At 36.5% G+C, this 22889-nt stretch overlaps 1 protein-coding gene across 6 annotated transcripts in view; it reads right to left on the bottom strand.

Annotated features, from left to right (window-relative positions):
- The window catches only part of BAZ2B (bromodomain adjacent to zinc finger domain 2B), a 420528-nt gene that overhangs the window by 147478 nt on the left and 250161 nt on the right, over positions 1–22889 (bottom strand). For 5 of the 6 annotated variants that reach the window (XM_055572451.1, XM_055572453.1, XM_055572452.1 and 2 more), the window contains one exon: positions 11328–11474. In XM_055572451.1, coding sequence (XP_055428426.1) covers positions 11328–11472 — 145 coding nt within the window. In that variant the 5' untranslated portion in view covers positions 11473–11474. Of the gene's footprint in view, positions 1–11327; positions 11475–21020; positions 21151–22889 lie in introns of all 6 variants that reach the window. The other variant, XM_055572454.1, reaches the window with a different exon arrangement.

Here is a 22889-nt window from a genome sequence, read left to right as displayed (position 1 = left end):
AGCCTGAGTTTTTGCCAACTGTAAACCCCTAGACTTAGGTGTCTCACTCCTAATGCATTCATCTATACCATGGCCTTTTCTCTTCACACTCAGCAGATTCATAAGGTTATTTGCCTTTAGTGATTTTACTTTCTTACAGTATGAAATGATGAAGGTTGATACAAGGAGAGATTACATTAAAAAATAATAATAATAGTAAGCCAGAAAGAAAAACATCAATACAGTATACTAATGCATATATATGGAATTTAGAAAGATGGTAACGACAACCCTGTATGCGAGACAGCAAAAGAGACACAGATGTATAGAACAGTCTTTTGGACTCTGTGGGAGAGAGAGGGGGGGATGATTTGGGAGAATGGCATTAAAACATGTATAATATCATATAAGAAATGAATCGCCAGTCCAGGTTCGATACAGGATACAGGAAGCTTGGGGATGGTGCACTGGGATGACCCAGAGGGATGGTATGGGGAGAGAGGTGGGAGGGGGCTTCAGGATGGGGAACACGTGTACACCCGTGGCGGATGCATGCTGATGTATGGCAAAACCAATACAATATTGTAAAGTAAAAAAAAAAAAAAAAACAAAAAAAAGAAAAAATAATAATAATAAAAAGAAAAAAAATTCAATTGTATGTTGTATTGGGAATATAGTCAATATTTTCTAACAACTTTAAATAGAATATAACCTATATAAATTTTGATCATTATTTTGTACACATGAAACTAATATTGTGAATAAAGTATACCTCAATTAAAATAATAATAATAATAAAGAATGGGAAAGCAAAGCTTACCTGTGGCAGATTCATTTTGATATTTGGAAAAACTAATACAATTATGTAAAGTTTAAAAATAAAATAAAATTAAAAAAAAAAAAAAAAGAAACAGCAGCTCTAATTTATTTCTCTGTGAGAGCCTCAGGTCTCCTTAAGTGTTTTCCTTAAGTGTTTAAATTGAAGAGGTATGGTAGATGCTGTTCCACATATGCACAGTTCCCAAAGACCCCAGTAGGGTAAAGACCAATAGGAAGCAAAACTAAAAGAAGATAAAACAGGAGAGCTGGGTTCAATTTCTGGTTTGGGAAGATCTCCTGGAGAAGGGAATAGCAACCCACTCCAGTATTCTTGCCTAGAGAATCCCATGGACAGAGAGAGCCTGGTGGGCTACAGTCCATGGGGTCGCAAAGAGTTGGACACGACTGATCGACTTTCACTCACTCACTTAAGGACCCAATTTCCAAAGACGTCACATGCTGAAAAACAGGGGATTAGGATTCCAATATATCTTTTTTTGAGAGGAAAGAAACAATTATATCCATAACCTTGGGTTCATTTTTAAAATTACTTGATTGGAAAGTATGGCCTTTCTTTACTAATTTACTGCTAAAATTATAATTAAAACTCCAAAGTTCTATCCATAAAAGTGATGTAAAATATATTTCAAAAATACCTGGTGCCTTGTGATCAAACCCTTCATTAAATAAATCTACTGATAGGGAAAAAAAAGCTAGATAGTGAACATTCCAGGGTCTTTATTTGTGACTTACAGATGTCTAGAATATAGACAACTAAAAAAGAAAATTGTTATAATAGTTCATATAAGTACTCAGAGACTGAAATGAAAATCCGGCTTAATCCCCAAACCCTCAAGAACAGGCCTATCTTATTCTCTTGACGGTTCTCTACTGACAGTAAACATAAGTTCCATCTTTTAAATAAGAATTTTTAATTAACAACTTTATTTATTCAATGCCTCTTCAGTAAGGTCAACTCATCTTTTAGATTCTTTACCCTGAGGCTTATAATGCCCATCTCCAACTAAAATCTGCAGTTATTTGGTATCATCAGAGTAGAGCATGCTGCTGCTGCTGCTGAGTCGCTCAGCCGTGTCTGACTGTTTGCAACCCCATGGACTGCAGCCCACCAGGCTCCTCTGTCCATGGGGATTCTGCAGGCAAGAATACTGGAGTGAGTTGCCATTTCTTTCTCCAGGGGATCTTCCTGACCCGAGCAGAGCATAATATAGCCTAGAAAACATTAGAGTAAATTTATCATGTAATTTACAAATCCTATTTCTGCAATTTCATCTCTCCTTCCCTCTCTTTCTTCAACAATTGTTTCTTAAGCACATATTTTGTGCCTGGCCCTGACTGGATGCACACTGACAAAAGAACACTGTGTGGTCCCTGCCCTTTAAAGGTAGAAGGGACAAACAAGTAAATCAACACCAAATCTAGGATTATAAATTGCGAAGAGTACTATGGAGGAAATTAGGTGTCAAAACAGATAACAGAAATTACCCAGACACTATGAACTAATTAATGTTTCAGGATATTTAACCTGAGACAAAGCATGAGAATCAGCTTATGTAATTCCTCTAAGACAAAGAGAGAACACGTTTGAGACCTTGTACAGTTCCTCTAAGAAAAAGAGAGAATATGTTTGAGACTTTAAGTTGGGATTAGATGGTGGAGGATGTATTAGTTATTAATAAATTGAAAAGTACAAAACACTCAACTCAAAATGCCTAAGTGAAAAGGTAAATGTATTAATTCACATAACATAAAAGCATTTGGAAGATGCTTTAGATAAAGAAGACTGGTTGAAAGTTTACTAGGATTTAATTTCTGTTTCCTCTCTTGGCTCTATTTACTCAGATAGGCCCTTCCTTTTAGGTTTATGGGACAAAAAGGTTATACTTCCTCACAAGTACCAATAAAAGTCCTACAGTGGAATTTCTTTCCCTTTGATTAGTCTCACGTGCCTTCCTTAACCAATCACTTAACCATCATTATACGGGAAATATGATGTTTGGATTAGCTAAATTGTGTCACATATGCCATCCCAGGAGTCTAAGGTAAAAAGTTTTTTTGAAAAAGAAAGTGATTCATTTTGGGGGTGATAACTTCAGGTAATGAGGGAGTAATAGTAAAGTGGTCACATAAATCATCCACAGAAAATGATTACAAAAATTCGATTGAAAACAACAAAAATAAGATACTGAAAAGCAGAGAAAAGCTAGGAGAAATTTTAATCTGGAAAAAATGGTAAAAAGAAGGGGTAAGAAGTATGACTTTGTTGCTTTCTGATCCCATAATGCTGTCTAAACTTTACAGCTTTAACTACAGAAAACAGTGGAAGATGAACAACAGGCTTGTCAACTAAAGGTGCCAGAGGTCAGACTCCAGGCTAAGAAAACATCAGGAAATCAGGAAATTTAAAGGGGAAATCCTGGCAATGATCAAACCACAGAAAGAATGAGACTCAAATTCAGAACTTAAACTTTCCAAATGTCTAACTACAAGTACTGTGTACCGGGCACCACAAAATAGCAAGCAGAAAATGTAGAGAAAGAAGCTCCACATAGCAGATATGTTCAGTTTGATGTATTTCTTAATTGAGTGCATACCTTCACCATGATTAGCTTAGACAGCAGAAAGCCTGAGGTGTCAGAGAGCAGAGTCCAAAGCTGGCAGAGCAGCTGGAAATCTCGGGCTAATTTTACAAGCAAGGAAACCACAAAGAGAAAGAGATGTATCTCTGCCAAGTACATGGCTGACCCAACAATTCTCACAGGCACAGAAGAGACCCACCAGGGCCAGTCTGAAAAAGTGGCAGTGGGAAGCCAAAACACAGAGCACAGATTATCATTAGTACGTTTTTTAACCACAATAAAACTAAAATGGACATCACTTTAAAACTGTAAATGTCAAATTACTGACTTTTAAACATCAGTGAAAGAAGAATTCACTTAGGAAAATAGAAAATAATTTCACTAGAATGATAATGAAATGAAAATATATCAAAATTTGAGGGATGCAGCTATAGTTGGAAAGGGAAAGTTTTAGCATTAAGTGCGTATATGAGAAAATGAGAAAAGTCTAACATAAATAATCTAAGTTTTCCCTTTAAGAAATTAGAAGAAAAAAGGAGGAAATCACACACATTTGAAAACAAGTAAATAATAAAGGTAAAAAATCAATGAAACATAAAAAATAATATTAAAAAAAAATCAATGAAACCAAAATCTAGTGTTAAAAAGGTTGATAAAGTTGATAAAGCTCTAAAGGAAAAAAGGCACAAATCATTAGCATCAATAATAAAAGAGAAGATATAACTACAAATTCTACAGAGTCAAGGATAAGGTACTATTTGGAACAACTCTGCACTTACAATACAACTTAGATGATATGGGCAAAATGTGAAAGACATCAACTACTGAAGGTCACCCACAAAGAAAATGATAAATCTGAATAGTTTTATACTTCTATTTTTAAAGGTGAACTCCTAGAAATTCCCTGGTGGTCCAGGAGTTAGGGCTCTATGCTCTCACTGCTGAGGGTCAGGGTTCAACTCTTGGTTGAACCAAAAAAAAAAAAAAAAAATCCACAAGTTGTACAGTTCGGCCAAAAAAAAAGTTGAACTCCTGATTTAATATCTTCCGATAACAACACTGGGCTTTCCAGGTGGCTCAGTGGTAAAGAATACACCTGCCAATGCAGGAGATGCAGGAGACAGGTTCAATCCTCAGGGTGGGAAGATTCCCTAGAAGAGAACATGGCAACCCATTCTAATATTCTTGCCTGGAAAATCACATGGACAGAGGGGTCTGGCGGGCTACAATCCATGGAGTTGCAAAGAGTCCTACATGACTGACCAACCGAGCACACACACTCAACATTAAACCAAACAAAAAATATCAATCTTCCAAGCCTAGATGACTTCAGAGTGGATTTTACCAAACTTTTAGGGAAGAAACGCTATCAGTTTGATACAAATTCTTCCCTAAAAAAGGTTTTCAAGAAGCAAAGACTGGTCAATTGTGTCAATTCTTCCCAAGGGTTTAGTGAGATGAGGACAGAAAAATGGCATTGCTGTGGATTGACATACACGTAAAAGATGAGGAAAAGGGGAGAGCACATACAGCTATATATTTTGAGAAGTTTGGTCATAAAGGGAGGCAGAAAAGAGAGTCACAGCCAGAAGAGTGTTTGGGTGAAAGAAGGAAGAGTTTTTGATATGTATTACTTTTTACGATAGGAGATACCAAGTGCAGACTTTTATACTAATGGATATGATAATAAATAGAGATAAATTAATGATACTGTATAGGAGGATTGGCATCCTTGAAAAGTCTTTCTGCAATTTTTATAAAGGAATTGATAAGTATTTATTATTGTGGCAGTTAAGAGCCAACATACAGATACCAAGAGGAGAAGGGGGGTGGGATGAATTGAGAGACTGGGACTGACATATATACACAACTATGCATGAAACAGGTAACAAACGAGAACGTACTGTACAGCACCCAGACTGCACTCTTCTCCCAGTTATCCAAGTCACGCCAGGGTTTCACTCTCCCCTGCTCAAACACTACTTTGCCCAAATCCAGTCATTATATCCCGTAACAATCTGCTTACAGTTTATCTCTGGAATCTTGTTTCTTTCTCTAACTCCAATAATTCCGGGATCTTCCCAACCCAGGAATCGAACCCGGGTCTCCCACATTGCAGGCAGACGCTTTACCATCTGAGTCACCAGGGAAGCCCCTTATTATTTCTCACTCAGATAAATTAAGCACTTTCTAATGATCTTTGCCTCAGACCATCCTGATGCTCTATATGCTGCTAGAGCTATCATTTTCAAAGCATTAAAATTCTTCTACTTAATCAACTATGAATAAAAATAAAGGTATAGTTTACTAGGCCCCTACTCTAAGATCTCATCTATCCTTATAAAATGGATAGCATATTTATTTTTTATTTGAGGTAACTGAAGTTTAGGAATGGGTGAGTAATTTATCCAAATTCACATAGCTAATAAGTGGATAAGCCAAGATTCAATTTCAGGGCCTTTCAATCGCAAAGTCTTTGCTTTTAGTCAATATATTCTTCTGTCTAAACTCTTAAGCACGGTATGTGAAGTTCTACATAATCTGACCTTAACCTACTCCCCAGCTTGACCTCCTGTCCCTCTGTTCCATTTAACCATAGCAGATAGTGGCTATCCGTTCTCTCCCTATTCCTTACTAATGACCTCTGTTTTCTTCAGGATGGCAATATGCTCAGCTAAAAACTAATTTTCCTGGTCTTCCCGGAAGCTGAGATTACCATTCATATAATTCCGACAAAAGAGACGTTAAGTAGAAATCTCTGGATGGGTTTCTGGGAAAGTTCTTTAAAAGAAGTTGAAGTAATCAGACATACAACTTTCCCCCTCTTCTACTCCATCCTCTTCCTTCCTGGGAAAACAGTACTGTAGGTGGATCAGCCTTCTAACAGCCATGAGACAGACATTGAGCATGAAACTCCCATAGGTCAGAAGAGAGGATATATTTAATAAAATTAGAAGCAGGTCTGTGATGGTACTACCCACCTCATAACTATTATCTAAAGACTAGTATATTTATTTGACCTGTGTTCCTGCTGACAGTTAATTGCTGTTAAGAAGAGATAAGAAAGCCTTCTTCAGTGATCAATGCAAAGAAATAGAGGAAAACAACAGAATGGGAAAGACTAGAGATCTCTTCAAGAAAATTAGAGATACCAAAGGAACATTTCATGCAAAGATGGGCTCAATAAAGGACAGAAATGGTATGGACCTAACAGAAGCAGAAGATATTCAGAAGAGATGGCAAGAATACACAGAAGAACTGTACAAAAAAGAGCTTCATGACCCAGATAATCACAATGGTGTGATCACTCACCTAGAGCCAGACATCCTGGAATATGAAGTCAAGTGGGCCTTAGAAAGCATCACTACGAACAAAGCTAGTGGAGGTGATAGAATTCCAGTTGAGCTATTCCAAATTCTGAAAGATGATGCTGTGAAAGTGCTGCACTCAATATGCCAGCAAATTTGGAAAACTCAGCAGTGGCCACAGGACGAGAAAAGGTCAGTTTTCATTCCAATCCCAAAGAAAGGCAATGCCAAAGAATGCTCAAACTACCGCACAATTGCACTCATCTCACACGCTAGTAGAGTAATGCTCAAAATTCTCCAAGCCAGGCTTCAGCAATATGTGAACCATGAACTTCCTGATGTTCAAGTTGGTTTTAGAAAAGGCAGAAGAACCAGAGACCAAATTGCCAACATTTGCTGGATCATCGAAAAAGCAAGAGAGTTCCAGAAAAACATCTATTTCTGCTTTATTGACTATGCCAAAGCCTTTGACTGTGTGGATCACAATAAACTGTGGAAAATTCTGCAAGAGATGGGAATACCAGACCACCTGACCTGCCTCTTGAGAAATTTGTATGCAGGTCAGGAAGCAACAGTTAGAACTGGACATGGAACAACAGACTGGTTCCAAATAGGAAAAGGAGTACATCAAGGCTGTATATTGTCACCCTGTTTATTTAACTTATATGCAGAGTACATCATGAGAAATGCTGGGCTGGAAGAAACACAAACTGGAATCAAGATTGTCGGGAGAAATACCAATAACCTCAGATATGCAGATGACACCACCCTTATGGCAGAAAGTGAAGAGGAACTAAAAAGTCTCTTATGAAAGTGAAAGTGGAGAGTGAAAAAGTTGGCCTAAAGCTCAACATTCAGAAAAGGAAGATCATGGCATCCGGTCCCATCACTTCATGGCAAATAGATGGGGAAACAGTGGAAACAGTATCAGACTTTATTTTTCTGGGCTCCAAAATCACTGAAGATGGTGACTGCAGCCATGAAATTAAAAGACGCTTACTCCTTGGAAGGAAAGTTATGACCAACTTAGATTCAAAAGCAGAGACATTACTTTGCCAACAAAGGTTCGTCTAGTCAAGGCTATGGTTTTTCCTGTGGTCATGTATGGATGTGAGAGTTGGACTGTGAAGAAGGCTGAGCGCCGACGAATTGATGCTTTTGAACTGTGGTGTTGGAGAAGACTCTTGAGGGTCCCTTGGACTGCAAGAAGAGCCAACCAGTCCATTCTGAAGGAGATCAGCCCTGGGATTTCTTTGGAAGGAATGATGCTGAAGCTGAAACTCCAGTACTTTGGCCACCTCATGTGAAGAGTTGACTCATTGGAAAAGACTCTGATGCTGGGAGGGATTGGGGGCAGGAGGAGAAGGGGACGACAGAGGATGAGATGGCTGGATGGTATCACTGACTCGATGGACGTGAGTCTCAGTGAACTCCGGGCGTTGGTGATGGACAGGGAGGCCTGGCGTGCTGCGATTCATGGGGTCACAAAGAGTCAGACACGACTGAGTGACTGATCTGATCTGATCTGATGTTAATTATTGTTAACATTACTATTCACTGACACATACCCTACACAGAGGCCTTACTGATCAATTTGCCATTTCCTCAATATACCATGATTTGGCACACTTCTACAGAGGTAGGCCTGCAATTCAGATACATGTGTAACTCAGTCACTAACTTTAAAAGAAGGCATACTCCAGCTTTAACGCGTGAAGTTTAAACAGCTTCTCTGTTTTATATATTCAATATTTTACAAGTCTTTGTTTGAAGAGTTCTAACTCAAAAAATGGATTGAAATCCACTGACCTACAGCATAGTTTAATCACTAAAATATAACTTCTGATATGACCAACAAGACCCCTATATGCAGATAGCCTTAGATTAATCAATCTTTGTTGCAGTGTAATTTTCTATCCAAGTTACTGCAATAAAATTAAAGGTGTGTTGTGAGAGACAGTCCTTCATGGTCCCTGCATGTTGTTGCTGGGCATGCCAAGAATGCAAGGTCTTGAAATGTCACTCTTTAAAACTGGACAATTTCTCAGGACTGCAGTAAGCAATCTTGATGGATGAGGTGACATTTCCTTCCAGACAAAGAGTGTGTGTGCTTTTATTTACGACAAAAGCAGCAGGTTGCTAAACTAACCATTCCTTAGCTGTGACACAAACCCACTAAATGTGTAAAATTCAACAAAGTCTCTCAGTGTTGCCCTGTGGGACTTGGGATACCTGGGGAATCAAAGCCAACATGACTATTTGCTATGCCATAGTCATAAGATCTCTGACCAAGGCGTCTCAAGTCTTCTGCCAGCATCATAATAGTAATAGGCTAACTTGTAGGTATGTATAATCCCAGACCCTGACAAGATGTTGATTTAAAAGAAATTAGTTGATTATTCAAACTTTGAAAGCAGGTTTAAATTAAATTCTTTGTAACTAACAGGAATTCCTGTAGACATATCATTAATGAAGATGACAGAGAAAGGCCAATTAAAATAACCATTTAAAACAACAATGTCCTCAAAGGGACCATTAAAGAACTGGTGAGGTATTGATATTTTAAAGATGAAAATTCTGTTTTGTTGTCTCTATACATCAAGAAAATGGAGGAAATTCAAATTGTTTAAGATAAAGAAGGCAGGTCCATTATCACTTTATAATTTTACTTTTAAAAGGAGAGAATTATCAGACACTGAATAGGCCAAAAATAACAAACAGATAAGAGAAGACAGGAAAATTTGATAAACTGAATTCTGTAGGACAACTGAGCATTTTCCATACATTATAAGGCTCTACTTTAAACATAAACCACAACACTATGAAAGTTAAAAATAGAAAAAAAAGTTTTTCTTAGAAAGTGAAAAAAACTCCTGCCATAGGTACTAAAATTATACTGTGTTGATTAATAAGTAATATATCCCAGAATAAACACAGAAATAAATTATAGTTTCTTTCAATGACAGCATCTGCACATAAAAACTACTGGCAAATAAATGATAAATTTCCTCATCCTTTATAGATGAGGAAATTTCTAATGTTTTTCAATAACTAAGCATACTCTGCCTTTCTGCAACTCCCAACTACCATTACCAAAAAATAGCATTCAATGTGTGACTACTCAGAATTGTAAGCAATTCATATGCCACTAATTCAGAAAGCTACATGAGAAATAGCTAATAGCAAAGTGTCCAGAAAACTTAAGGCTCTGCACTCAAGGACTGAAAATTTCAACACTTAAAAAAAGGACATTTCCCTAGAAACATTATATATTTTAAATATTAATTCACAAGTAAATACAAAGTAAGACAGCAGATTGGAAGAACACAATGAAAGGAGTTGACAACAAAGGAAAGGAGAAGAGTTATAAAAAAACATGAAAGAATAATTACAAAAATACAGCTGTGTGTTATCATTTAGACAAAGAAACTTAAGGTAAAATGCCAATTGTGGTATCACTATTTTTGAACACAACATATCAAAGGCATTCATTATTTTACATATAGCCATCATTTTATACACAAGGGAAATGTGGAAGTTGCTATATAACCTAGATTGTATAGGGTGCAGGAGAACAGGAATTTTATTCATTTATGTTTTCAATGTAATGGTATATTCTTTTAGTTACTTTACAATTACTAAGAAGATGTTAGAAAATTGTTCTGATAAAATGATGAAACAAAATCCTTGTCATACCACAGACTGGAAAAAATCCAATATTCAACAAATATATATTTGACAATTTGCGAAGGTATTCTGTCAGCAAACATTCCATATTGATGTATTTTATTCACCCAAAATTATAAACTACTTTTGAAAAAGTGAAACATTATTAAGCTCTAATGCTTATACACATGAAATAATCTATAAGATAATTATATATATAAGATTAAAAGTCTTCCTAATGATAAAGGAAAGAGTTGATCAACTTTAGGGTAAAAAAGAAAAAAGAGAATGTATTCTACTAAATATCCAAATGTGTTTGGGCAAAAAGTGATTTTGAAGGGTAAAAAATACCTTTTATATAAAACTAAAATTGAGGCCATTTTCATTCTGAAATAAAGTTCCTTTAGCAATATAACTTTTGCTCATGTTTATGAAAAACTTGTCAAATATCTTTAAATATTTTTCAAAATATTTAAAACTTTAAAAATACTTTTCATCAAATAAATGATACGTTTTAGTATGTATCTTATGAACTAGGGTAGTTGAGGTTTGGTGAAGGTCATTTAAAATACTGGAAGCAAATTTAGGACAAAGAGGTCCATGGCACTGAGGCCTAATCTTACCATCCAGGTTTCTTTTGTATTTCTGTACTCTTTCATGAGCCTATTGTTTTAAAAGATTTTTCATGTATTAATTTATTAATTAAAATGGCCCCAGTAAGATATTATAATGAAACTCTTAAAAAGAGCTTGTAAAAATTATGGAAACATGGAATAAGCAGTGCTACTCCAGTATGCTGATAAAATCCAGAAAAAACAGAGACTAGAAGTTTAACCTAGCAATTGTTCAACAGGCCAAAGGAGGTAAAGAAAACATTTTATTCAAAGTTCAAGAAAACACTCTGAATGCAAACTAGTAAAAGAATGGCACGCTAGAGTTAATAAAGAGTATTCACCACATGGGTTGATTGTAGAGCTAAGTGAAGCAGCTCCCGTGGAAAGGCCGCCTTTTGAAACTGATGAAGCCACAGAAGGGATCGAGGATGAAGTCGGTGTAGCAGAGGAGGCTGTTGAGGATGGTAACCGTTCTCCAGACTCCATGTCTATGGGAAGGAGGCAAATGTTAATTTTCAGTGTTAAATAGTAGGATTATGCAAAAGAATTAAATATATTTAAAATAAGTCAAACTTCTAGGAATACTTTTTTAAAATATGAAAATAAGTTTAGAAATACATGTTCCTCAGAAAGATAAAATATAGAGTAAATAAAAACAATGTAAATTAAAATTCCAGATTATAAGGTAAGCTTAATACTAAGCATAACAAATCTAAAAAACTTGTATTCTTATATAAAAAAAATAAGTCATTTGAATACAGTAACTTCATACAACTATGTGTTGCCATAATCTTAGGAAAATAAGCATATTAATTTTTCATTCTTCTTAAATCACCTCATCATTTATTCACGTACAGCATAATACTCCTATTATCTTAATGAATCAAGAAAATATGACCAAATTATAGTGAAATGTAACCCTGTCTTCTAAACCCAAATAGCAACATACTTCTAGGTCTTAGGCACCCATGAATCTGATTGCGTAATGCCCAGTACAGTGAGTCCTCCCAAAAACACAAACACATTTTATAGTTTATCCTAGAGTCTAGTTTGAACTATGGTCTCCAAATGGCTTTAATATGATCCATTTATAATAACTTGACTTCTAAGCATTTTTATTAACTTGCTTAGCTGTTTTGGGTACTATTTATATAGATCTTATTATAATAGTTTATGTTGATATTAAAATCTAGAATGGAAACGAATGAAGGAGTCAAAAGTTAAGAACTTATATAACAAATATGTGATAGGATGTAATGGACTGCATAGTGACTACTCTTAATAATATTTTATTGTACATTTGAAAGTTGCTAGGAAAATAGAGGAGAAACAACCTCAGATATGTAGATGATACCACTCTAATAGCAGAAAGCACAGAGGAACTAAAGAGCCTCTTGATGAGAGTGAAGGAGGAGAGGGAAAGAGCTGGCTTAAAACTCAATTTAAAAAAAACGTAGATCATGGCATCCGATCCCCTTTTTTGATGGCAAACAGAAAGGGAAAAGGTGGAAGCAATGACAGATTTCCTCTTCTTGGGCTCTAAAATCACCGTGGATGGCGTGGGCAGCCATGAAATCAGAAGGCGACTGCTTCTCAGCAGGAAAGCTATGACAAACCTACACAGTGTGTTGAAAAGCAGAGACATCAAACTCCACCAACAAGGGTCCATATAGTCAAGTTTATGGTCTTCCCAGTGGTCACGTACGGTTGTGAGAGCTGGACCGTAAAGAGGGCAGAATGCCAAAGAATTAATGCCTTTGAACTGTGGTGTTGGAGAAGATACCTGAAAGTCCCCTGCACAGCAAGGAAGTCAAACCAGTCAATCTTAGGGAAATCAACTCTGAATACTCATTGGAAGGACTGATGCTGAAGCTAAAGCTCCAGTATTATGGTCACGAGATGCAAACAGCTGACTCATTGAAAAGTCCCTGATGCTGGGAAAAATTGAGGGCAGAAGGAGAAGAGGGGATCAGTGGATGACATGGCCGGATGACAATGGCATCATCAATGCAATGGAAATGAACTTGGGCAAACTCAAGGAGATGGTAAGGGACAGGGAGGGGGAGTGCTACAGTCCATGGGGTCGCAAAGCACTGGCCACAACTTGGGCGACTGAACAACAGCAAGAAAACAGATCTTAAAAGTTCTCATCACATGGAAAAATACTTATAACTGTGTGATACAGATATTAACTGAACTTACCATGGTGTTCATTTCACACTAATACAAATATTGAATCATTATATGTACACCTGAAACTAATATAATGTTATATGTCAGTTATATCTTAAAATTTTTTTAAATCTAGAATAGGTTATGGTCATTTTAATACTCTGTATACACTAATATTACAATTAAGCAAGGAAACTGTGAAGTTCACAGTTGCTTAAATGAGTACACATATATAGAAAGAGACAAAAAAAAATACTGTTCACATATCAACCATGAGTAAACTTTTATTATTTAAATAATTTAACCATAGAAAGATTTTTGTATGGACTTCTATAGGCGATTCACATAATTACTACATATTTTCTAAGAAAAATAATTTGATTTCAGTTAAAACTATTGTCCAATCAACATATGAAAAGATGATCATCATTGCTAATTATTAGAGAGATGCATATCAAAACTACAATTAAGTACTACCTCACACCAGTCAGAAGGCCATCATTAAAAGTCTGCAAATAACAAATGCTGGAGAGTATGTGGATAAAAGGGAACTTTCTAATATTACTGGTGGAAATGTAAATTAGTGCAACCTCTATGAAAATTCTGAAAGATATGGGAATACCAGACCACCTGACCTGCCTCTTGAGAAATTTGTATGCAGGTCAGGAAGCAACAGTTAAAACTGGACATGGAACAACAGACTGGTTCCAAATAGGAAAAGGAGTACATCAAGGCTGTATATTGTCACCCTGTTTATTTAACTTATATGCAGAGTACATCATGAGAAACGCTGGGCTGGAAGAAACACAAGCTGGAATCAAGATTGCCGGGAGAAATATCAATATCAATAACCTCAGATATGCAGATGACACCACCCTTATGGCAGAAAGTGAAGAGGAATTAAAAAGCCTCTTGATGAAAGTGAAAGTGGAGAGTGAAAAAGTTGGCTTAAAGCTCAACATTCAGAAAACAAAGATCAGGGCATCTGGTCCCATCACTTCATGGCAAACAGATGGGGAAACAGTGGAAACAGTGTCAGACTTTATTTTTGTGGGCTCCAAAATCACTGCAGATGGTGACTGCAGCCATGAAATTAAAAGACGCTTACTCCTTGGAAGGAAAGTTATGACCAACCTAGATAGCATATTCAAAAGCAGAGACATTACTTTGCCAACAAAGGTTCGTCTAGTCAAGGCTATGGTTTTTCCTGTGGTCATGTATGGATGTGAGAGTTGGACTGTGAAGAAGGCTGAGCGCCGAAGAATTGATGCTTTTGAACTGTGGTGTTGGAGAAGACTCTTGAGAGTCCCTTGGACTGCAAGGAGATCCAACCAGTCCATTCTGAAGATCGGCCCTGGGATTTCTTTGGAAGGAATGATGCTAAAGCTGAAACTCCAGTACTTTGGCCGTCTCATGTGAAGAGTTGACTCATTGGAAAAGACTCTGATGCTGGGAGGGATTGGGGGCAGGAGGAGAAGGGGACGACAGAGGATGAGATGGCTGGATGGCATCACCGACTCAATGGACGTGAGTCTGGGTGAACTCCGGGAGTTAGTGATGGACAGGGAGGCCTGACGTGCTGCGATTCATGGGGTCGCAAAGAGTCGGACACGACTAAGCAACTGAACTGAACTGAACTATGGAAAATAGTACAGAGGTTATTCATACAACTGAAAATAGAGTTGCCATATGATTCCAGCAATCCCACTCCTGGATGTATATCCAGACAAAACTATACTTTAAAAAGATATAAGCACCACTATGTCCATACTAGCACAAAACCAACAGGCAAGACATGGAAACAACCTAAATGTCTATCAACAGGTGATTAAAGTCTTCCACACAATGGAATAAAACCCAGCCATAAAAAGAATGAAATAATTCCATTTGAAGAAACATGGATGGACCTAGAGATTATCATACTAAGTGAAGTAAATCAGAGAAAGAAAAATATCAGGTGGTACCACCAACATGCAGAATCTAAAATATGACATACATGAACATATCTACAAAACACAAACAGACCTACAGACATAAAGAACATTCTTGTGGTTGCCAAGGGTTGGGGGTGAGTAGGAAGGATGAGTTGGAAGTTTGTGATTGGGAGATACAACTATTATATAAATACACATACATATACATAATGCAAACTATTACTTATATACATATATATTATACATGTATATATAGATGTGTAATAGAAAAACAACAAGGTCCTACTGCAAAGCATAAAGAACTATATTCAATATCCTATAATAAACCATAAAGGAAAAGAACATGAAAAAGAAATATACGTGTATAACTGAATCATTTTGCTGTATAGCAGAAATTAACACAACACTGCAAATCAAGTATACTTAAATTTAGAAAGGTAAAATAAAACACTGGTCAATTAAAATAATGCAAGATTAATCTTTAAATTATTGAATCCATATGGTATGTATATGATTTTTTTTAGATAGATACATAGGGTAAAAGAAATCTCAGGTTGACACAACAGCATCATTAATAGGGCAATTTTGATCAGTTTTCCAGTCATATACAATTCAAAAACTTCTCTTCATATTCTGACATTGCTGTCAATCACCTCCATAGAAAATGGTACTGCTATAACTAGTACGTATCACTATGAACAAGGCGAGTGGAGTGAGTACCTAAAAGATGATGCTGTGAAAGTGCTGCATTCAATATGCCAGCAAATGGAAAACTCAGCAGTGATCACAGGACTGGATAAGGTCAGTTTTCATTTCAGTCCCAAAGAAGGCAATGCCAAGAATGCTCAAACTACTGCGCAATTGCACTCATCTCACACACTAGCAAAGTAATGCTCAAAATTCTCCAAGCCAGGTTTCAACAGTACATGAACTGTGAGCTTCCAGATGTTCAAGCTAGATTTAGAAAAGGCAGAAGACCCAGAGATCAAATTGCCAACATCTGTTTGATCATAGAAAAAGCAAGAGAGTTCCAGAAAAACATCTGCTCCTGCTTCATTGACTATGCCAAAACCTTTCACTATGTAGATCACAACAAACTGTGGAAAATTCTTCAAGACATGGGAATACCAGACCACCTGATCTGTCTGCTGAGAAATCTGTATGCAGGTCAAGAAGCAACAGTTAGAACTGGACATGGAACAACAGACTAGTTCCAAATCCAGAAAGGAGTATGTCAAGGCTGTATATTGTCACCCTGTTTATTTAACTTATATGCAGAATACATCATGAGAAATGCTAGACTGGATGAAGCACAAGCTGGAATCAAGATTGCTGGGAGAAATATCAATAACCTCAGATATGCAGATGACACCACCCTTATGGCAGAAAGTGAAGAACTTAAGAGCCTTTGATGAAAGTGAAAGAGGAGAGTAAAAAAGTTGGCTTAAAACTCAACATTCAGAAAACTAAGATCATGGCATCTGGTCCCATCACTTCATGGCAAATAGATGGGGAAACAATGGAAACAGTGGCAGATTTTATTTTGGGGGGCTCCAAAATCACTGCAGATGGTGACTGCAGCCATGAAATTAAAAGACGCTTACTCCTTGGAAGAAAAGCTATGACCAACCGAGGCAGCTTATTTAAAAGCAGAGACATTACTTTGCCAACAAAGGTCCGTCTGGTCAAAGCTATGGTTTTTCCAGTAGGCATGTATGGATGTGAGAGTTGGACTATAAAGAAAGCTGAGTGCCAAAGAATTGATGCTTTTGAATTGTGGTGTTGGAGAAGACTTGAGAGTCCCTTGGACTGCAAGGAGGTCCAACCAGTCAATCCTAAAGGAAATCAGTCCTGAATATTATTGGAAGGACTGATGCTGAAGCTGAAACTCCAATACTCTGGCCACCTGATGTGAAGAACTGACTCATTTGAAAAGACCCTGATGCTGGGAAAGATTGAAGGCAGGAGGAGAAGGGGACGACAGAGGATGAGATGGTTGCATGGTATCACTGACTCAATGGACATGAGTTTGAGTAAACTCCGGGAGTTGGTGATGGACAGGGAGGCCTTTCGTGCTGCAGTTCATGGGTGTGCAGAGTCGGACACGACTGAGTGACTGAACTGAACTGACTGATAACTAGTAGGCTCATAAAGAATTTTTTTTTTTCTCTTTATCACCATTCAGTATGGAAAGGCATAGTTGGTTCTGATGGCTACATGGAACTAATGCTTAAAAGGCAAGTTTTAGGGCATCCGTTACTAATAAGCTTTGAGACATATGGCTGTTTAACAGCAAGGTAGATAGCTGATAATGTCCTCTACAAACTGTCTTCACCAGCAAGTCTCATTTTACTAAGTATATTAAAAAAGACATTTATTTTAAAAATATAAAAATATAGAGTTTACTGGAAAAGGCTATTTTAAAAAGTTATACCTGGTAATCTATTGTCTCAGATAATTCTAAAATGTTCTATTTAAATGTATTATGGAGGCTTCTCAATGATGTTTTGAAATTTTTAATTGGTGTATAATTGACCTACAACACTACGTGAATTCTAGGTATGTGACATAGTGATTCAATATTTCTATATATTACCAAATGATCACACCATGGTAAGTCTAGTTACCACCTGTCATCATACAAAGATATTACAGTGTTACTGTCTATATTCCCCATGCTGTACATTTCATTCTTGTGACTCATTCATTTTGTAACTAAGTTTGTAAATGTATTATTTTAAAAAAATAATGAAAGGATTTGTTTTTAAAATTGCCTTTGTACTCCACAGCAAAAGTAATTTGGGACATAAAATAGATAAGCATTTTAGCTGAGTACCTGGCATATAAGAACTCAATGAATAAAAGTCATTACTTGTCATAGGATAATAGCTTATGAGCTCTGGGCATATACCTTTCTGTTGATGTAACTTTACTCAAGACTAAAACAAGGAATACCCAGAAGGCATAATCAGCAAACTCTTACATATTGCTCATTTAGATCACTCTTCCTGAAAATATTTAATAAAATAAAAAATATACATATATTAATATTTGAATCTACCAATCTACCTTGTGACTCTATTCTATAGAATTAAAGCACAAATAGTTTCTTTTTCATAACACTGTTCAAAAATAAAATTGAAATCTGGTTGTACAAAAGAAGAACTAGAGCTAGTAGTATCAGGCTGGGGGCTCTTTTTCAGTTTCAGTAAAAGTTCAAGTTTCTCTTTTATTCCTGTTCATTCAAGTGGGAAAAGTTTTTGTGCTCAATTGCTCAGTTGTGCCCGACTCCTTGTAACCCTATGGACCATAGCTCGCCAAGGTCCTCAGTCCATGGGATCCTCCAGGCAAGAATACTGGAGTGGGTTGCCATTTACTCCTCCAGGGGATCTTACTGACCCATGGATCAAACTTGGGTCTCCTACATTGACACGCAGATTCTTTTACCATTGAGTCACCAGGAAAACCTGAAAAATTTATCTCTTTTTTAAAAAACATGCTTATGCAGCCATTTGCCTTAAAAGTTCTATTATATACATTATTCATGTATTATTTTATTTCAAGTGTTTTAATTTTAGATATATACTTCTAGCCAGTATGATCTCCTAGGTGGCTGAATATTCTTCTCATATGCAAAGTACTCTTCTCTTATACTGGCTTAGGGTAAAAGTTTTTTTTCTCATGTTTTAATAGGTATTTCTTAGTTTCAGTAACCCAAAATTTGGTCAACTATTCCATGTTTATCTTATAGATATCTTTCTTTTCATTTTAAAGAAATTTAACAAATCCACTCTAGCCTTTGTTACTCTAGAGAGGATTTTAAGTTATATACTTGAATTAACAAGGACTGGCTTTTCAAGTTTTCCTTTTTAAGTTAAATATTATTGAATTCAGGTTTTATTTACTATTGTCCTCTGCTGAGCACAAGCAAAACTGGAAATAATCCTAGCCATCAACTTGGAAGTTAAAGAGGAGGAAGGCAATATCTCTGTAATACTGAATAATCCAAAAAACAATAATTGGCCTGCTAATTGTAAGAACAGCTCAAAGAAGAAAGTTTACAATATATGTGCACCAAAGGATGCTAAAAACAGTAGATAAGTCTGAAGAGAAACAAGATATTTGCATAAACTCAAAAAGTATCTCCTTGAGATAGTTACTAATTAAAAAAAGAGCAAAATAGTAACTTCACAGAAAAGAAACTAAATCACCAAAAATAAAACATATCAATATCATGTATGCTCTGATGCCCTTATCACCTCTGTGGTATTCTTGCCCAAAACATATAACCTCTGTTGAATCATGAGAAAACATCAGACAAACCCAAATTGAGAGACCATATACGTTATTGACTAGTATTCATCAGGTATCAGGGAGAAGGCAATGGCACTCCACTCCAGTACTCTTGCCTGGAAAATCCATGGACGGAGGAGCCTGGTAGGCTGCAGTCGAGGGGGTCACTACGAGTTGGACACGACTGAGCGACTTCACTTTCTCTTTTCACTTTCATGCATTGGATGAGGAAATGGCAACCCACTCCAGTGTTCTTGCCTGGAGAATTCCAGGGACGGGGGAGCCTGGTGGGCTACCATCTATGGGGTCGCACAGAGTCGGACATGACTGAAGTGACTTAGCAACAGAATCATCAAGTATCAAGGTCATGAAAGAAAAGGAAAGACTGAGAAAATGCCATAGGTTGAAGACTAAGGAGATAAAACAATTAAATGTAATGTGGGATCAGACTTTTTTTTTTTTTTTCCAGATTGAATTTTAAAACAGAAAAGGACATTAATAGAAAAACTGGTAAAATTCATATAAGGCATGTAGTTTATGATTAATAGTATTGTACCACTATAAATTTTCTAATTTTAATAATTGTACTCTAGTTATTTAAATTAATAAAATTAGGGAAAGCTGGGTAAGAAATACAGATGAACACTCTGTTTTTAAACTGTTTTTTAAGTCAAATAATTTCAAAATAAAAAGTAAAGAAAACAAAGCAAAGTCTGGCATATAGCTAGTATTTAAATATATATATATATATGCATTGGGATTGAAGAGAGTGAACTTAAACCTAGAAGGAATGAAGATAGAGATTACATTGTATCAGCAAGATATTTGATAACAGATGTTATCTGGATTTAAAAACTGTATTTGAACCTCATCGGCTGTGACATTGTACAAATTATGTGACTTCAATGAACTTTTCTATTCCCTCATGAGCAGTATGAAGGGGTAGTTGGGAGGATTAAATGAGATAATGCATGGAAAGTTCTGAATACTTAGCTTTCAATAATTGTCAACAATTGTTTTTAGTAAGTGAATGTGCATATAATTATCTATGGGTATGTGTGGCAATAAAAGGTATTTTTAGATTATTCATTTCCAGTAAATTATTTCTGAGTCACATGAATTTATATTATTATAAACAGATGGCATGTTTTACATTTAGCCAGGTACATTATGATAAAAATTTAAAATAAATGCCTCACAATTGCATAACTGTATAGACAAATGGTAAGGTGTTTTAAACTTTCAAAATAAGCTGAAGTACAAATATAGTTGAAAATTAACATTAATTTTCAGTTGAAAAAATTCACCCTTTGATCACGAGTTATTATTCATTATTAAAGCTACTACATAAAACTTGGTAGAAATCCATTTATTCAAACCATCTTAAAACATATGTTCATTAAAATAAAAATGGTATTCAAGAACCATCCATTTCCAGATTTCAGCTGTGGCCAGAGCACCTGGATCTGATATTTACACTACTATAATGGCCTCTCATTCTGACTCTCTGTGTTAAGAAAACTACCGTCATCTCAGGTTCTAAACTAACACTATCCAAGCAATCCTTTGTGGCCAAAAACAGCCCAGACATAATAACAGACTGTACTAACATGACCTCCACCACAATACACTCACCTATGGGAGAATATCAATCAGCAGGTATGTCTTTTAGTTTAAGGCCATTTATCAGAGGATATCTTCCAATGTATAACAAAGTTAACCAGGTAGGGTAAAGGTTACAACAACTGAAAATCAACACATAACACTATAGTAAAAAAAAAAAAAAAAAAAAAATTTAAGTGAACAGAAAAAAAAAAATGCCCAGAAGATGATGAAACGATTCTAAATGATTAGATCCATCAGAGCTCTTTCCCATAGTCTAAAACAGTAGTTCCCAGGCAGGGGTGACACTGTGATACCCCTCATCTATTAGGAAACATTTGACAACGCTTAAGAGACATTTTTGGTTGTCATAATCAAGAGTGCTACTGATATCACATAGAAAAGAGTCTAGGCAGGGATGCTGCTCAGTTACTCAGTTCAGTTGCTCAGTTGTGTCCAACTCTTTGCGACCCCAGGGACTGCAGCACGCTGGCCTACCTGTCCATCACCAACTCCCGGAGTTTACTCAAACTCATGTGCATTGAGTCAGTGATACCATCCAACCATCTCAACCTCTGTCATCCTCTTCTCTTCCGCCTTCAATTTTTCCCAGAATCAAGGCCTTTTCAAATGAGTCAGTTCTTCACATCAGGTGGCCAAAGTATTGGAGTTTCAGCTTCAACATCAGTCCTTCCAATGAGTATTCAGGACTGATTTCCTTTAGGATTGACTGGCTGGATCTCCTTGCTGTCCAAGGGACTCTCAAAGGTCTTTTCCAACACCACGGTTCAAAAGCATCAAATCTTCGGCGCTCAGCTTTCTTTATAGTCCAACTCTCACATCCATACATGACTACTAGAAAAACCACAGTCTTGACCAGACGGACCTTTGTTGGCAAAGTAATGTCTCTGCTTTTTAATGTGCTGTCTAGATTGGTCATAGCTTTTCTTCCAAGGAGTGTCTTTTAATTTCATGGCTGCAGTAACCATCTGCAGTGATTTTGGAGCCCCCAGAAATAAAGTCTGCCATTGTTTCCACTATTTCTGCTAAACATGGGATAATTCACAGGACATTCCCACACAGAGGTAATTACCTGGCCCAAAATGTTAGTAGTGCTAAGGTTGAGAAATTCTGATCTAAAGTATCAAAAACTGTATTACTTGGAATTCAATCAACCAACCTTTTTGTTAGGTAGCAGTTTTTTATAATTATTATAAGATACTTCAAGCTGATTTATCACCACTACAATAAATGATAAAATTATATTCAGCCCATCTTTATCAGCATACTTCCAGAGGTGGCTCAGACAGTAAAGTATCCACCTGCAATGTGGGAGACCTGGGTTCAGTCCTTGGGTTGGGGAAGATCACCTGGAGAAAAGAATGGCCATCCGCCCCAGTACTCTGGCCTGGAGAATTCCATGGTCGGAGAATAGTCCATTGGGTTGCAAAGAGTCAGGCACAATTGAGCAACTTTCAATTCACTCACCAGAGTTTATTATTTTACATTTTGTCCTAATTGTTTAAAACTGAGCATGAATAATACACAATTAACACATATCACAATGTTTACTCACACTAGATAACTGAATTTACTGTATTTTACTGAGATGATATTTACTGTAACAATCCTGAGAACAGAAAAAAATCAGAATTTCCACAATTTCTTCCCTGTACTATTTTATGTATGCCAAAAGAATTCACTGATCAGTAATAATACTGATCAAATGTTCTTTTTTGTGTAATCATGGAGCTTATGAACACTGACAGCTGCTAGGTGTAAACCTGAACAGGTGCAAATAGGGAAGGGCAAGCCAAGTTGGCTACCAAATGTAAACATGATCAGCTGCCCTGTGCTTCACCTGCATGAAGCCTTTAACAGTACAGCTGTAGAAGGACTGAA

The sequence above is a fragment of the Bubalus kerabau genome, chromosome 3 (assembly GCF_029407905.1).
Source record: "Bubalus kerabau isolate K-KA32 ecotype Philippines breed swamp buffalo chromosome 3, PCC_UOA_SB_1v2, whole genome shotgun sequence".
Taxonomy (NCBI): domain Eukaryota; kingdom Metazoa; phylum Chordata; class Mammalia; order Artiodactyla; family Bovidae; genus Bubalus; species Bubalus kerabau.
This window is presented reverse-complemented; position numbering and strand designations above follow the sequence as displayed.